Here is a 16,486-nt window from a genome sequence, read left to right on the forward strand (position 1 = left end):
GTGAAGTTATGCAGGCTCAGGCAGGGGCTGCTGTGGCCATGTGGGGTCAGGCAGCAGTTGGGCAGGGGCTATTGAAACCAGGTGGATTGAGCATGGGCCTGGGCAGGGGTCAGGCAGGGGTCACAGGTCAGGCAGGGGCCAGGGTGGCCATACGGGGTCGAGCAGGGTCTGGGGTGGCCAGGCAGTGTCGGGCAGGGGTCACGGGTCGGGAAGTGGCCGCGGTGGCCAGACAGCTGGCTGTCCATGTCACTCAGAACAGGGCTTCATGTGAGAGACGTGCTGGGGCACTGCCCCCTTTGCAAGGCAGGCATTGCCCTATGTCCTGTGGGGTGAGGCCCAGGCTGCCCTCACCAGATTAGGCCTTGCCCATCGGTGGCGGCTACAGGGGGCTTCCCCTGCAGGCACTCGGGTGGGGCGTCCGGCCCCGGTTCTCATCATGCCCCTCTTGCGCTGGCCCTGCAGGACGATGACAGCAACAGCCACGTAGATTTCATCATGGCTGCGTCCAACCTGCGGGCTGCGAACTACGGCATTGCCCCCGCCGACTGGCACAAGGTGTGGGGGACCAGGGAGAGAGGTGGGGTGGGGGCGGGACCATGCACCACTGGGGACAGATGTGGGGCAGGGGTGGGGCGATGGCCTCCCCAGGGACAGACACGGGGGGGGGGGGGAGGCGATGGCCTCCCTGGGGACAGATGCAGGCCGGGGCCGGGGCCAGGCGCCTCCCAGGGACAGACGTGGGGAGGGGTGATGGCCCGCCTGGGCACAGGCACGGGGCAGGAGTGGGGCGACAGTCTCCCCGGCCACAGACGTGGGATGGGGGTGGGTCAACAGTCCCCCTGGGCACAGACACGGGACGGGTGTGGGGGAACGGGCCCCCTGGGGACAGACACAGGGTGGAGTCGGAGCTGGGGTTATGGGCCTCCTCGTGGACAGACGAAGGGTGGGGGCAGGGGTGGAGGTGAGGCAAAGGCCTTCCCCAGGATAGCTGCGAGGTTTGGGGCCCTGCGCCCACCCCTGGCAGCAGCTGCTGACACAGTTCCCTGTTGCCTGGCAGAGCAAGCGGGTGGCGGGCAGGATCGTGCCCGCCATTGCCACCACAACAGCGGCAGTGGCCGGACTGGCATGCCTGGAGCTCTACAAGCTGGTGTGGGGGCACCAGGACCTCGGCTCCTACCGCAACAGTTTCCTGCAGCTTGCGGAGCCGCTGCTCACCCGCTTCCAGCCCCTGACGCCCCCAGCCACTTACAAGGTGAGACCCCATGCCTGGCCTTGCCAATGACCTCCCCTGCACCCAGGGGGGGCTGCTCGGGGCTGAATGGCTGGGAGGGGGGATGGGCCTTCTTCAAGGGCAGCAGAGTCAGTGGCTGGGGGGCTGCCAGATGCTGGTGCCCGCGCTCTGGCAGTCAGGGCTGAACGATGCCTCAGTGCAGCGCTAGGAGGTGCTGTGCTGCAGGGAGTGGGCTGGGGGTCTCCCCTGGTGGTCCCCGGCACCTATGCCTCAGTGCAGCACAGGGTCACAAGGGGCGCTGTGCTGCAGGGAACCACACAGGGTCTCCCCTGGCAGTCAGGGCTGGCCCGATACCCAGCGCGGCCCTACAGGGCCTGTGCCCTGGAGGTACAGTGTGGGGATGATCCCTGCCTGTGGCTGTGGGGAGGTTGGCACAGGGAGGGTGCGTCCAGGGTCCTGGCTCACTGTTACACTCCCATCTCCTGTGTGCTGTTTTCGGTTCTGGGGTGGCTGCCTGGCTGCACCGTGTTGCTCCCCAGCATGGGCTGCATCTCGGTGGTGGAGGGGAGCACGGCTCTGGGTGAGGGGCTGCAGCTGTAGCTAGGGATCCCCCACTCTGGGTGACACTGAAGCAAGGGGAGCCACAGCCGGGGCGGTGCAGGGGCGCCATGAACATGGTTGAGCCTGGCCTATGCTGTGCCCTCTGCCTGGGTGCAGGGCCCAGCACGCGTGCGGGGCCTAGATCCTGTGCGCACGGTGTGGGGAGCTGTCCAGCCCCTGACGCCTGGACCATGCTGGGAGCCAGCATCCCAGGGACCGGGGCTCTGCCAACAGCTGCCTGGGCATGGCTGAGCAGCTTTCAGCCCCAGCCCCTGTGGCTGCCTTTCTCTCTGCCACGCTAAGCTACCCCTGACTTGCCCCTGGCCAGGCCTTGCTGCACGAGAGCGCTGTGGGGCAGCGGGGGAAGCAGGCAGAGCTGTGGGGCACTGGGAGGCTGTGGGGCACTGGAGGGCGCAGGCAGAGCTGTGGGGATTAGTGGGGGGCCGTACGGCAGTAGGGGGAAGGCAGAGCTCTGTGGCAGTGGGGGGCTGTAGGGCAGAGGGGGGAGCAGGCAAGCAGTGTGGGGAGGCTTGGGGGGCTGTAGGGCAGTGGTGGGAGCAGGCTGAGCTGTGGGGGAGGTGGGGGTTGTAGGTCAGTGGGGGAAGCAGGCAGAGCTATGGGGAGCAGGGAGGGCTGTAGGGCAGCAGGGGGAGCAGGCAGAGCTGTGGGGCAGCAAGGGCTGTAGGGAAGCTTGGGGAGCAGGCAGAGATATGGGCAAGAAGGGCGCTGTCGGGCAGTGGGGGGAGCAGCAGAACTGTGGGGCAGTGGGGGGAGCAGGCTGAGCTGTGGGGATCAATGAGGGGGCGGTAGGTCAGCAAGGTGGAGCTGTGGGGCAGTGTGGGGCTCTGGGGCAGTGGGCGGAGCTGTGGGGATCTGCGGGGGGCTGTGGGGCATTTCTGGGAGCAGGCAGAGCTGTGGGGATGAGCTGGGGGCTGTAGGATAGCGAGGAAAACAGGCTGAACTCTGGGGATCAGCGGGGGTCTGTAGGGCAGTGGGAGTAGCTGCTGTGTGTCAATGCCTGGCTCCCCCAAGCCTGGGACAGGCACTCCCTCCCCCGCTCTGCTCCCCCTGGCCTGGGATGGGCACCCACCCATGCTCTGCTCCCCTCTGCAGGTCTGACACTTGGCTTGGGCAGCAGAGGGCGCCGGGGGCAGGGCCCTAAATTGGGACCATGTGTCGTGGGAGGAGGCAAGTTTCCTGCTGCACAGGAAGCACTGGCAGGAGCCAGGCTGCCTGTGGGGGCGGGGGAAGGGGAGCCAGGCTGGCTGGGGCGGCCAGGAAAGAGGAGGCGCCAGGCATGGGTCTCAGTGTATTTCCACTAACACAGCCAGCTTAGCTCCCGGCCTGCACTTGCCTTCCCACAGCCCACTCTCCTCCCCCCATCCCCTCCAGGCAGTGCACCCCACAGCCCCCTGAGCAGGGCACCCCACAGTCTGGCCAGGACCGCAGCTCCTGGGCCTGGGGTGCAATGGGGTTGAGGGCTGGTCCCAGCATGGGTAATGAGAGCACCCCCTACAGGGGCAAGGAGGCCGGCCTGTCGGCCAGGGAGAACCCCCTGCCCCACACCCTGCTGCACAGCTCCCCGCCCATGCTGGCACAACCCCTGACAGCCAGGGAAGAGCGCCCCCTGCTGAGCTCTCAAAGCTGCAGCCCAAAGGGGTCCGGAGCCCCTCTTAAGGCCTGGGTGCCTTGGGGGAGCCGTTCCCTGGCTGGGAGACCAGTGGGGCCACAGCTCCAGCACACAGGGGCTGGCAGGAGAGCAGGCAGAGGTCGGCTGCCGTGGGCTCTGCGCAGCCTGGCTCCCCTGAGCATGCCGAGCTCTGGCTCAATGTGGGGAGGAGCGGAGTCGTCTGGGTCAGTGCCCTGCTGCCCTTGGGGACAGGAAGGGGGTGCAGGCTGGCAAGAGTGGAACAAGAAAAGGAGTACTTGTGGCACCTTAGAGACTAACCAATTTATTTGAGCATGAGCTTTCGTGAGCTACAGCTCACTTCATCGGATGCATGCCGTGGAAACTGTAGCAGACTTTATATATACACAGAGAATATAAAAAATACCTCCTCCCACCCCACTGTCCAGCTGGTAATAGCTTATCTAAAGTGATCATCAGGTGGGCCATTTCCAGCACAAATCCAGGTTTTCTCACCCTCCACCCCCCCACACAAATTCACTCTCCTGCTGGTGATAGCCCATCCAAAGTGACAACTCTTTACACAATGTGCATGATAATAAAGTTGGGCCATTTCCTGCACAAATACAGGTTCTCTCACCCCCTTCCCAAAAACCACACACACAAACTCACTATCCTGCTGGTAATAGCTCATCCAAAGTGACCATTCTCCCTACAATGTGCATAATTAAGGTGGGCCATTTCCAGCACAAATCCAGGTTTTCTCACATGGGAGTGTCAGCCCCTTGCCCAGAGGGGACCTGAGGTGCTGGGAGCAGATGGGCTGCACCAGGGTCACCCAGCGGGGCAGCATCAGGCAGGATTTGACCCCAGGAGTCCTGGGCCCAGGCCTGTGCTCTGAGCTCCTGGGGCACAGCAGGCGTCTCCCAGGCTGGGCTGAGGGGATGTGGGGCAGTGCCCACATGGGCAGGGACCAGCAGGGCCCCCAGCTCTGGGTGGGGCCAGCAGAGGAGCTGTGCCATGGCAAGCACAGAGTTAACTCTGCCAGGCTCTCAGGCTGCAGGTGGCGAAGGGAGTGGGGGGGAGCGGCCAGGTGCTAATGCCTTGTCCCACCCGGGTGAGAAGGGGTGGGTCCCGCTGCCCCATGGAGCCACCGCAGCACTTGGCAAGAGCAAATGGCCAGGGCCAGCTGCAGCAAATGGCCAGGCTGTTTTGCTCCCAGTACACACACCGCGGCCCCAGCTGCCTAGCCAGAGGCCATGCTCAGCTATGCCAGGCTTGCTGCAGGGGCTTTCCCAGGCCCTGCAGCCTCTGTGCCTCAGTTTCCCTACCATGAGCTCACTGCCTTAGAGGTGGCAGAGTGGCCAGGGGCAGGGAGCTGGGGCTTGGCACAGTGGGGGCCCTGCTGGAAGGCAGAGCAGAGAGCCCAGCAGGGGAGGGGCAGGGGCCTGGCTTGCCCTGGGGCTGGTGCTGAGCAACGTGAGCACTAGGCCTGGGTGCAAAGCTGTGAGGCTGGGGAAAGTGCTGTGGGCTGACTAGTTGTGGTGCAGGAGGTGTCTGGGGCAACCGTCCTGCCTCCTAGATCTCTGCAGCCCGAGGTGGGCCCAGCTGGGGCAATGTTGGCCCTGGGTTGGGGGGATGAGCCATGTCAGGGCCAAGCCCATGAGAACTCCTGCCTCCACCCCCCCAGGCACTCCAGTCATCTCCCCTTTGGCAGCCTCGTGTGCCCCGCGTGCTCTCCCCACATCTGGGCCGCCCAGAAAGGCCTGGCTTGTTGGCAGTCAGAGCCGCCCCTGGCCCCAGCTGGCTGGGTCCTGGGCAGGGCAGAGACGCGCAGGCAGAAGTGGCTGATTGTGTGTGTGCGGGGGGACACTGCCTCAATGGGGCTTTGTGCAGGGCTGCCTGGCCCAGCCTCTCCAGAGCTCAGCAGCTCAGACCCCCACCTCAGCAATGCTCATAGGGGAGCTATATGCTTGGGCACAGCCCATGGCGGAGGGGGGTTGTCCTCTGTCCCAGCCTGGCCAGCCAGGGGCCCCAGCTCCCTGTGGCATGAGCAGAGCTCGCGCCCAAGTCTGCTTGGAGCTGGGCTGTGCCCTATCCCCTCCCTCCAGTGCCCCCCCCCCCAGGCGTATGTCCTACCCTGACCTCTGCATCCTGCCCGTCCTCATGTGAGGGGCCAGGGGGGCTGGGCATGGCCCCCATGTCCTAACACTGCCGTACCCGGATGCAGGGTCCTGTTTGCACTCGCCCTCACTAGCCAGAGGCCAGGACTGGGACAGGCATCAGGGAAGGGAGCTGAGTGTTGGATTGGCCAGGGAGGCTCTGGACCCCACTGCCAGGATGTGGATTTTCTAATTCACATTCTGGGGTGATTTTGATTATTCTGAAAAGGAGGGAATTGCAAAAGGGACCATCCAGGCAAACCGCCCCCCTGGCTCGGCTGGTTTCCCTTAGCTCCGACCCGCAGCCCCTTCTAGCCCAGCCCTGCAACTTGCCAGCTCTGGTGGTGTCCCTCAGCCCCAACCCGCAGCTCCTGCTAGCCCAGCCTTAGGCTCCCTCTACAGCTCTGGCAATGCCTCTCACTCCCGACCCACAGCCCCTACTATCCCAGCCCCGAGCTCCTGCCAGCTCTGGCGATGCCCCTCACGACCTGAAGCCGTGTATTAATGGGCAGAGCAGGGAGAGATCCGTGTGTCATTGTTGAGGGGAAGTGCCATTGTACATGGCCATGCACAGAGCTGGTGCTCAGGGGGAGGGGGAGGAAACAGATGGGGAGACCTGGCTCCCTGGCCCCATGGTGGCTCTAGCGGGGTGTGGAGACATGCTGACATCAGCCTGCCCTTGTGTCCCCACCAGTATGGCCAGGAGACGTGGAGCTGCTGGCATCGGGTCGAGGTGCCTGGGATCGGCGCTCACGGGGAGGAGCTGAGCCTGCAGGAGCTCCTGGACCAGCTGCAGGTGACCATCCCCCTCTCTTCCCCCCCACCAGAACCTGGGCTGGGTGCGGGCTGTGGGAACAGGCCTGTGCCCCCCCCCACATCCTGCTGAACCCCCACTTTCCCTCTGTAACCTGAGCCCTGTCCCCACTGCCTAGGGGCTGTGGCTGGGCCTTGGGGAGTCTGCCCCCACCCAGGGCAGGCACTCACCTCCCCCAGCTCTCACCTGCCCCCTACCCAGGTCTCTCTGGGGTGCCCACTGCTGGACATGGCTGCTTGGGAAGGTCTTGGCTTGCCCAATTTCTCCAGACAGCCCCCTGCATGCTGGCCTAGTCCGGGCACATCCAGTCTGGGACTTATGCTGGGGGGAAACGCGCAACGCACTTCCGGGAGACATGCCCACCCCCAGCTGGGACCGGCTGGACCCTGGTGCTCCCAACGACTGGGGGAACAGCCCCGTCTGTGGCTTGGGAGAGATCCGGGATTGGGGGAGACCCTCTACTTACACCTTTTTTCCTATTCCACAAAAGCTTATGGGAAGTGAGCGCCCAGTGCTGGGCCTGGCACTGACCTGCCCCATCCCTGACGCCCCTCCTGCCTTACAGGGGGTGCACGGCCTGCCTGTGCGCACAGTACTGTGCGGGGTGACCATTCTCTATGCCAGCTTCTGGGCCAAGCAGAAACGTGAGGCACAGCTCGCCCGCAGGTAGGTGCTGTCCTGGGCCTCTGGGCTGGCAGCCGGCCCCCCTCCGGCCCTGGGCTGGCTGCCCTCCCTCTGCAGGGGGCTGATGGGCCTGCAGCAGGGGGCATCACCCCATGAGCCCCCATCCCCAGTGAGGTCCTGGGGGCCAGCACCAGCCCCTGCGTAACCCACTGCCCCTCCTCTGCCAGTCGCCAGGACTCCAGCTCCCCGCTGCCCCTCCCCGCTCCAGCTCTCCCTCCCTACTGCCCCTCCCCCCTCACCCCCACTCACCAGGAGTCCAGCTCCCCCACTCCTCCGACAGCTGGATCGCTGGCCGGTCTGACCACCCGATAAACATCCTGCTTCCTGCACCGGGACCCCCTGCCCGGCCCCTTGCTGGCTGTGCTCTGCAGAGAGGCCCCGAGGGCCAGGTGGCATTGCCCTCTGGCCTGGCCATGGCAGCTCCTCTAGCCAGAGAGCCCTGCCAGTGCCCCTGGGCTCTGCGAGGAGAAGGACTGGGGCCAGTGTCAGCACGGGGGGAGGAGAGAAGGGCTAAGGGAGCCTGGTGAGGGGCAGGCTAGCATGGGGAGCCACTCTGAGCTTGGGCTGCTGCCCCGGGCAGGCTAGCTGGACGCCCAAAAAGAGGGGCTCTTCAAACCTGGCTCTGGGTGCTTGGACTGCAGCTAGGGCTGTGCCCACTGGCACTGCCAGGTTTCCACTGATGCAGGCTCGCCAGGGGTTTGACTGGCATAGCCTCTGGGCACATACACTGGGCCTGGCCCCTGCTGGATGCCCTGTGGCTTATTCACCCTTCCCCTTCCCTAGACTGATGCAGCTGGTGGGCGGCCCCCCTGGAGGAGCCTGGCAGCCCCCCCGCATCCTAGTGCTGGACCTGGTCTGCGAGGACCAACAGGACGACGACGTCTTACCGCCTGTGCATGTTCGGCTACCCTGTGGCTGAGTGAAGCCTGCTGCCAGGCACCTCCCTGGGCACAGATGGGCAGTGGGGGCTTGGCTATACGCTACAGGCCCCCTGAGATGCTCAGCAGGACGCTGGCCCGCTTCTCACCAGCCTGGCAGCAGAGAGCCCAGGATGTAGATGGGTGCACTGGGAGCGAGGTCTGTCCCCGGCCCCCTACAGCTAATAAACCCTTGTCCCTGTCAGTAGGAGCCAGAGGACCGCTCATTCCAGGGGGTGAGGGCAGTGCCCCCATCCGTTAACTCACTTGTAATTCTCCTGCTGAAATGGGGAGGGGCATAACAGGTTTAATAGCCCCACTCCTTGGGATAGACGTGGGATAGTCTGGCACCAGCGCCAACTCTGTGCCACAGATCGAGGCCCAGCCTGGTGCTGCCTCAACCATGGAAGCTGGGCATGGCAGCCTCAGGTGGGCAGGGCCAGCACAGCCTGGCACCCCCCACCGGCAGCTCCAGCATTTTAATAGGTGCGTCCTGTGCGTGCAACATGATTGTGTAGCACACAGTGCATGTGTGCATGCATTGATTATTCTGTGTGTGTGGGTATGTGCACTGCGTGTGCACCATCTAGGTGAGCCAGGCTCCCTCCCCTGCCCCAGTGCAGGCTGCAGCCACCCAGGTGAGGCTGGCACAAAGCCCCTGGTGAGGACAAGAGCACACTGGGCCAGTGATGGGCTCCGGCCGTGCCCAGCGCTGCCTCCCCTCCCCCAAGCGACAGGCTCTGGCTGCGCGTTCCATACAAAAGCCGTTTATTTATTTACAGAGCTGGGTACAAATGCAGAGCTGGGACAGGAATGCGCTGGGGGCGGGGCTAAATGTAGCCAATGATGTCATTGCAGATGATTGGCTGCCGGCTGCGGCTGTTCAAGAGGGCAGCGAAGCGGGTGCAGTCCGTGGTGAGCTTGGCAATGTCGCCATGTGACTGGTGGAAGAGGGGCCCCTGCGCCCGCCCACCTAGGCCCCCTGGGCCGGGGAGGTGCTTGGGGCTGGGCTGGGGAGCGGCGGGGCCCTTGGGGCGTGCCAGGCTGGCCAGCTTGCGCCGCACATTGCCCGAGAGACTGAGCAGAAAGCCGTGGGGCTTGGCCAGCCGGTGGGGCAGGGCGCTCTCCTCAGGAAGGTCCATCCAGTTCTCCACCAGGTCAGCGAAACAATTATCACCCAGCACGAGCGGCTGCCGGTTGCGGCTCTGTGAGAGCAGTGCCACAGTCCAGTCCTGCGCGTCTGCCGACTCCAGCACCCGCCACTGCTCCAGGCAGGCATCTGAGGTGGACTTAGGCCGGACCTGCCGGCCGGGGGCCTGGCTAGCGCTGCTGCGGAGGAAGCCCCCCGTGGAGAGCCTTTGTGCCCTTTGGCAGGGGGGCGGGGGGTTCCTGCGCAGCACCAGCCCCTCCTCCTCCCGCCACGTCCCCCCTGACACCTCCGAGTAGCCCGAGTCGAACTCCAGGCTCCTCTCACTAGCGGGCAGTGCGCACTCCTCCTCCATCAGCTCCAGGCAGCAGGCTGAGTCTGCCTCTGAGACGCCCGATGCCCGGTTCTCAGCAGGCCGCTCCCAGCAGGGCTGTGGGGGAGCTGGCACGGGCTTGGGGGGCCCCAGCCGTGGAGCTGGGCCTGGCACCCGCTTCAGCTCGTGGAGAGTCCGCATCATGCCCTGCATCTGATCCCGCAGCGTGTCCCCCGCCGCCTGCAGGCACAACTGTGGGGAGAGGAACATGGTGATGTGATCGCTGCCCTGATGGACTGGCCACCCCGGTAGCATGGCTGGCCCATACCCCATCTCCCTAACAGCTCCATTCCCCACCTCCAACAGTCCCATCCCCACAACAGCCCTTTCACTCATCATCTATCCTGACATCTCCAACAACCCCATCTCCCCAGCAGCCTTGTCTCCCGTCACGCGTCCCAACACCTCCAACAGCCCAGTCCCCCACCTCCATCAGCCCCAGCCCCCACCTTCATCAGTCCTGTCACCATCCCAACAGCCCCATCTCCCTAACAGCCTCATCACCCGTCCCAACACCTCCAAAGCCCCATCCCCCGCCTCAGTCAGCCCCATCAATGTCCCAACAGCCCCATCCCCCGCAACAGCCATCCCGACACCTCCATTAGCCCCATCCCCCTAACAGTCCCATCCCCCACCTCCATCAGCCCCATCCCCCGCAACAACCCTGCCACCCACACCTCCAACAGCCCCATCCACCACCTCCTTCAGCCCCGTCCCCCTCCCAACAGCCCTGTTCCCCACTTCCATCAGCTCCATCAATGTCCCAACAGCCATCCCGACACCTCCATCAGCCCCATCCCTGTAAAAGCCCTGCCACCCATCACCTGTCCCGACACCTCCAACAGCCCCATCCCCCGCCTCCATCAGCCCTGTCCCCCATCACCTGTCCCAACACCTCCAACAGCCCCATCACCTGTCCTGACACCTCCCACAGCCCTGTCCCCCCAGCAGCCCTGTCTCCCATCACCCGGCCTGACACCTTTAACAGCCCCGTCCCCCACCTCCAGCAGCCCCGTCCCCCACCTCCAGCAGCCCCGTCCCCCACCTCCAGCAGCCCCGTCCCCCATCACCTGTCCCAACACCTCCAACAGCCCCATCCCCCGCCTCCATCAGCCCTGTCTCCCATCACCCGGCCTGACACCTTTAACAGCCCCATCCTCCACCTCCAGCAGCCCCGTCCCCCACCTCCAGCAGCCCCGTCCCCCACCTCCAGCAGCCCCGTCCCCCATCACCTGTCCCAACACCTCCCACAGCCCTGTCCCCCCAGCAGCCCTGTCTCCCATCACCCGGCCTGACACCTTTAACAGCCCCATCCTCCACCTCCAGCAGCCCCGTCCCCCACCTCCAGCAGCCCCGTCCCCCACCTCCAGCAGCCCCGTCCCCCATCACCTGTCCCAACACCTCCCACAGCCCTGTCCCCCCAGCAGCCCTGTCTCCCATCACCCGGCCTGACACCTTTAACAGCCCCATCCTCCACCTCCAGCAGCCCCGTCCCCCACCTCCAGCAGCCCCGTCCCCCACCTCCAGCAGCCCCGTCCCCCATCACCTGTCCCAACACCTCCAACAGCCCCATCCCCCGCCTCCATCAGCCCTGTCTCCCATCACCCGGCCTGACACCTTTAACAGCCCCATCCTCCACCTCCAGCAGCCCCGTCCCCCACCTCCAGCAGCCCCGTCCCCCATCACCTGTCCCAACACCTCCAACAGCCCCGTCCCCCCAGCAGCCTTGTCTCCCATTACCCATCCCAACACCTCCATCCACCGCCTCCATCAGCCATGTCCTTCACCCCCAACAGCCCTGTCCCCTCAAAAAGCTCTGTCACCATCCCCTGCCTCCAGCAGCCCCATCACTGTCTCCCCCATCCCAACACCTGTCACCCTGTCTGCAGTCCCAGTACTCTCCAATGCTCTCCCTGCACCGGCCCAATGGCAACAAGGGCCCCAGGACCTAGGATGGGAAGGACACTCAGGGGTTATCGGCCAGGCACGAGGGCAGGACCCAGCCCCATGAGCCAGGTCATTCCATGGCAGTGACCCGGGTGACTGGCTATGGGACACCAGTGACCAGCTATGGGACACCAGAGTGCCCACCCCATCCACCCCACATATCTCCTGCCCCATCCCCATGCGCCCCATCCACCTCCCTGCCCCCTCCTCATGCCCCCCAAACACCCTCTGCCACCCCACACCCACCCCCCGCCCTGTCTCCTCCCCCCATTCACTCCCCGCCCCATCCCCTCCTCCCCCCTGCCCCCATCCACCCCGCTCCTCCCATCCACCCCATGTCCCGTCTCCACACTCCCCATCCACCCCATGCCACCTCATGCCCCATCCATCCCTCACCCTGTCCCCATGCCCCCATCCACTCTCTGCCCTGCATCCAGTCGCACTCCATCCTCACCCCCCATTGACTCCCTGCTACCCTACACCCCCGCATCCACCCATCTCACTGTCCCCACACCCGCTGTCCCATCCCCATATGCAACCACAAGCTCATATACACCGTGCCCCACTATATACCCTCCTCTGTATACCCTCTCCATGTCCTTCCCCATACACCCCCTGCCCTTTCTCCACACCCCCCATAAACACCCCACCACCACCTATACACTCTGCCCCAAAAACACCCCATGCTGTGTCGTCGCCCCCCCTCCCCCCTGTGCTCACCAAGCACCGGTTGCAAGGAGCCTCCCTCTGATCCCCATGTCACTCAGCCCCCAGGAGAGCCCCCAGAGGACTCACCAGGCTCTGGGCTCCCGGACAGCGAGGCCAGCTGGGCCCAGGGCCCCCAGAGCTGGGGCTGAGTCCCTGTCCCCTCTCTGGGTGGCCACAGGGGCTGCCCTAGGAGATGCCGGGGTCCAGCTGGGTTGGGCTGGGCACTCGAGCAATGGTCTCTGCAGTTGCAGCAGCGTCTGCCTGGGCTGGGTGTGGAGCTGCAAGGGGGAGATGCACATGCAGGGCTCCGCTGCCTGGACGTGCACCCAGCCCCAGGGCACCACTTTCCTGCTGCTCCTGCACCGAGCTAGCCCATCCCTGCCGCGTGCTGCAGCATGTCGGGGTGAGCAAGCAGCCGCCCCGCCGCGTCGGCAGCTACATATCCAGCCCCAGCCCAGCCGCTGGGACATGACAAATAGAGATGGCAGCTGGAGTTACACAAGCTGGGCCTGGCCAGAGACGCTGGGTGCCCAGAAGAGTCCAGCACTGGGGGACAGAGGGAAGGGGCACCACGTAGGCCTGGCCCGGAGCGGTATGGAGGGACCCTGGCTCCCACCAACCCCTGGGAATTCCTCAGGGCAGGCATGTACCACTAGCGAAGGGCCATGAGCCAGGGCCTGGGGCAGCCAGGGGCCATGCTCCAGTGGGCCGCGTCAGCAGCCCAGGGCAACATGAGCTTTGGGGGCCATTGGTGCTGTCCCACACAGCCAGCGCAGGCATTGGGCCCGGGGAGGAGGGAGCTGAACTGCTCACCAGGGCCAGGCACACACGGGGCACCAGCCACACCAACTGGCACCCTCGGATGGGACCTGCTCAGGTCCCCTTGTCTGTACCAACCCCTGCAGTCACACCCAGGTGGTTGGACAGACATCAGGGCTGGGGTTGCCCCACGGATACACACGAGTGTGCCAGAGCTGGGAACTGAACCCAGGAGTCCGGACTCCCTGGCCTGGCTCTAACCACTAGCCCCCACTCCTGCCCACAGCAGGGAAGCAAACCCTGGAGTCCTGGCTCCCAGTCCCACCAGGTACAAAGAGCAGCGCGCTGTGTGGTAGGTGGCCAGCAGGGACATGCCGGGGCTGGAGTGCCAGGAGCCTCGCCAAGGGCAGGCCGTGAGGCCATGAGAACAGAAGGACTTGGGGCCTTAACAAGGCGAGCCCAGCCTGAGAGGCTCCCTAGTGCTGCCAGCTCTGTGCTTTGGGGTGGGGCTCCTCCTGCTTCCAGCCACCCCCACATCCCACCCTGCCTGCCAGCCACCATACCTCTCCCCCGCACGTCCCGGCTGAGGGCGTCGCTGCACTTCCCGCAGGGAAACACTAGCAATTCAGCCCCAATGCCTGCTGCAGCCCCGAGCCCGGGAAACCTCCTGCACTACTGCACCACAAGAGCCTGCTCACCCAGTCGCCCCGCGGCTCCAGCCTCGTGTCCCCAGCTGTGAGTGATGGCACCACAGCTCGGGCTTAGTCCCTTTGTCCTAGAAATGAGTTGGTGACTCCCACTTGCTGGCTGAGGGCAGCTGGGCTGCAAGGCATGGGGTCTGCATACTGGCCTAGGTCTTGGGGGGCTGGATGGACCCAGGGCATGTGCAGCTCCAGGGTCCCTGTGGGCAGTGCTGGACCCTTTCTCGTTTGCTCCCCAGCTCTTCTAGGCCACACCAGCCGAGCGGAGCCCTGCAGGGGGTGGCTCAGGGAGTTGGTCCCAGCAGCCTGGCATCCAACATGCCATGAAAACCATCTATCATCCAGCTCCACCAAAGCTTCAACCTGAACAGGGGCCAGGTTTGCCCAGAGCTGCTGGAGGATTGAGGGCATCGGGGCCACATGCTCCCAGGGGCCAGGGAAATCACCCTGCCCAGTAAGCAGACCCAGGCGGGCCCAGAAACAGCAGGGCTAGTGCCAGGGGCCCACTCCCATAGCAGAGGCCATGCCCAGGGCTCCGGAACTGCCCCAGGATCTGCCCGTTCAGCCCTAGCACCAGCCCCAGCCCGGGGACATGGCAGACCCTACAGGAGGGAGACATGGGACCAAGTGACAGGGCCAAACAGCACCTCTGCCACGACCAGTCAGGGCTGAACCGGGGCCAGCTTGGGCAGATTGGCTCCCCCAGCTCTGATGTCACTATCCCCTCGGACAGATTGGTTCCCCCAGCTCTGATGTCACTAACCTGTCACCCAGCAACCAGTTGTTCGGCAATCGGCACTTTCTTGACATCAGATATAAAACAACCAAAATGGCTTCCTGTGTCAGCCGCCTGTGAAGGAGGGAATCCTGCTGCTCCTCCCCTGCCCACAGGGACCACCCAACCCCGGACACCGAGCACACGCGCCTGCTGCCCTGTGCGGGTAAAGGTGCCTGTGGGTGCCCGGAGATGTGGGTGGGTATGTGTGCACAGCCCTGCCTGGGGACCCTGCCCTGCTCCAGCACTGCCCACCCATCCTGGGCCAAAAACCAGATTTTCAGATGTGCCCAGGGATTTGGGGAGCCCTGAGATTAGCAGCGGGCAGTGCTCAGGTCACACAGGGGATCAGGCCCCTGAGGCCACCAGGGGTGGGTGGGTGGCTGGGGGAACTGTGCCCAGGTCACACAGGGGATCAGGCCCCTGCACCCGGCCGGTGGGGTGATCAGGCCCCCTGCAGCTTCTCATGTCAGTCCCCAAGTCCCTGGTCACATTTTGAAATTATGGCCAAAGAGTCCTCCAGCCGCCAGTTACTGCAAGTGGGTCACACTCTGCCCCCACCAACGCCCCCAGTCCCCCACCCCATGGCAGGGCAGCCCAGCGCCCACCTCCCTGGGGGCAGCCAGCCCCTCCGTCGCCTCATGTATAGAGGGCAGGGTTCGAGCCGGGCTGAGTCCCTGAGCATGGAGCCAGCGGAGCAGCAGGGGGCTGGGGGCAGTCTGGGCCCTGCTTGGATCTCGGGGATCCCAGAGCCGGGCAGGCCCAATCGCAGGGGCTGAGGGTAGCTCTGGGCCAGCACAGCCCGTGGCCCGATACTGTGGCCTGACTCTGGTGACGCCCAACCTGAGGCTGCCCGGCCCCGCGTGCAGCCCTGGGCACAGGAGCGGGCAGGGCTGGCATGTGCCCAACGCGGGCAGCCAACCGAGCCCAGCGGTGCTAGGCGTGGTCCGGGCAAAGCCGAGCCCCGATACTCCGGGGACGCCCCTGGCCTCTGCCCTGCATCCCCAGCGCCCTTCCCCGGGCTAGCCCCGCCGCTGCCAGGGGGAGCCGGGCTGCCCGGCCGCACCCGCTGTCCTCCGAGCCCGGCCAGGCCACTCACCACTTCTGCCCGGAGGCGGCCGAGGGAGGCGTCCAGCCGGGCGCGCCGCATGTCGGGGGGGCTAGGCGGGCAGCCCCGGTGCGCGCAGGGAGCCCAGGGCGCCCCGCCAGCCCGGCGCTCGGCGCTGGCCCGGAGCTGCGAGCTGGATCCCAGGCGCTCACTGTCCCAGGCCCGGCCCCCGCCCCGGAGCAGCCAATGAGCCCCGGTCTCCCCTCGACCTGGGGGCCGGGCCGGGCCAATGGGAGGCCTCAGTAATGTGATTCCCGGGGCGGCGGGGGCCGGAGTCCGCTAGGGTATCCCCTGGGCCAGACGGCGTGAGGGGCCCCGGCCCCTCCAGCCCTGGGCAACCCAGACACCACGGGCATCGACCTCCCCCTCCCAAGCCAGAGCACCATGGGCACACCAGCCCCCCAGCCTCGGGCACTGCGGGCACCATCCCTCCAGCCCTGAGCACCAGCCCCACCCAGCCCAAGTTGCAGAAGGCACCAGCCCCCCAGCCCAGTTGCAGAGCTCTGGGTGGGTGCTGGGTGGTGGGCGCAGGGGACAGGCAGTTGCAGAATTCTGGGGCGTCGGCGCGGGGGGATGAGGGGGGGACAGGAAATTGCAGAGCTCTCTGTATGGGGGGGCTGGGGGGTGGGCACGGTGGGGGGACAGGAAGTTGCAGAGCTCTGGATGGATGGGTGGGCACAGGGGAGACAGGAAGTTTCAGATCTCTGGGTGGGTAGGTGGGTGGACAAGGGGGGGTGCGGTGGGCATAGGCAGTTGCAGAGTTCTGGGTGGGTGTGGGGAGGTGCAGGGGGGGACAGGCAGTTGCAGAGGTGTGGGTGGGGGCTGGGGGGTGGGTATGAGGGGAGGACAGGTAGTTGCAGAGCTCTGGGGGGGACAGGGGTTGGGTGCGGGGGGACTGGGGACTGAGCACAGGGTGAACAGGCAATTGCAGAG

At 65.5% G+C, this 16,486-nt stretch overlaps 2 protein-coding genes across 8 annotated transcripts in view; one reads left to right on the plus strand and one right to left on the minus strand.

The window, feature by feature from the left end:
- The window catches only part of UBA7 (ubiquitin like modifier activating enzyme 7), a 45,547-nt gene extending 37,301 nt beyond the window's left edge, over positions 1 to 8,246 (plus strand). For 5 of the 6 annotated variants that reach the window (XM_073352654.1, XM_073352658.1, XM_073352655.1 and 2 more), the window contains 5 exons: positions 463 to 555; positions 1,058 to 1,252; positions 6,315 to 6,416; positions 6,925 to 7,100; positions 7,902 to 8,246. In XM_073352654.1, the coding sequence (XP_073208755.1) occupies positions 463 to 555; positions 1,058 to 1,252; positions 6,315 to 6,416; positions 6,925 to 7,100; positions 7,902 to 8,037 (702 nt within the window). In that variant the 3' untranslated portion in view covers positions 8,038 to 8,246. The remainder of the gene's footprint in view (positions 1 to 462; positions 556 to 1,057; positions 1,253 to 6,314; positions 6,417 to 6,924; positions 7,101 to 7,901) is intronic. The other variant, XM_073352657.1, reaches the window with a different exon arrangement.
- A 540-nt stretch (positions 8,247 to 8,786) lies between these two features.
- On the minus strand, positions 8,787 to 15,722 carry INKA1 (inka box actin regulator 1). Of its 2 annotated transcripts, none has more exons than XM_073352661.2 (2): positions 15,545 to 15,722; positions 8,787 to 9,747 (listed from the first exon to the last, which is right to left on the minus strand). In XM_073352661.2, exons 1-2 carry the CDS (start codon positions 15,593 to 15,595, stop codon positions 8,866 to 8,868), a joined length of 933 nt encoding a protein of 310 aa, XP_073208762.1. In that variant the 5' UTR covers positions 15,596 to 15,722; the 3' UTR covers positions 8,787 to 8,865. The 2 variants fall into 2 exon arrangements, with proteins under 2 accessions (XP_073208762.1, XP_073208763.1); XM_073352662.2 differs by lacking the exon at positions 15,545 to 15,722 and adding an exon at positions 12,298 to 13,999.
- Positions 15,723 to 16,486: the final 764 nt, after the last annotated feature.

This window comes from Lepidochelys kempii, chromosome 7, assembly GCF_965140285.1.
Source record: "Lepidochelys kempii isolate rLepKem1 chromosome 7, rLepKem1.hap1, whole genome shotgun sequence".
NCBI classification, from domain to species: Eukaryota; Metazoa; Chordata; order Testudines; family Cheloniidae; genus Lepidochelys; species Lepidochelys kempii.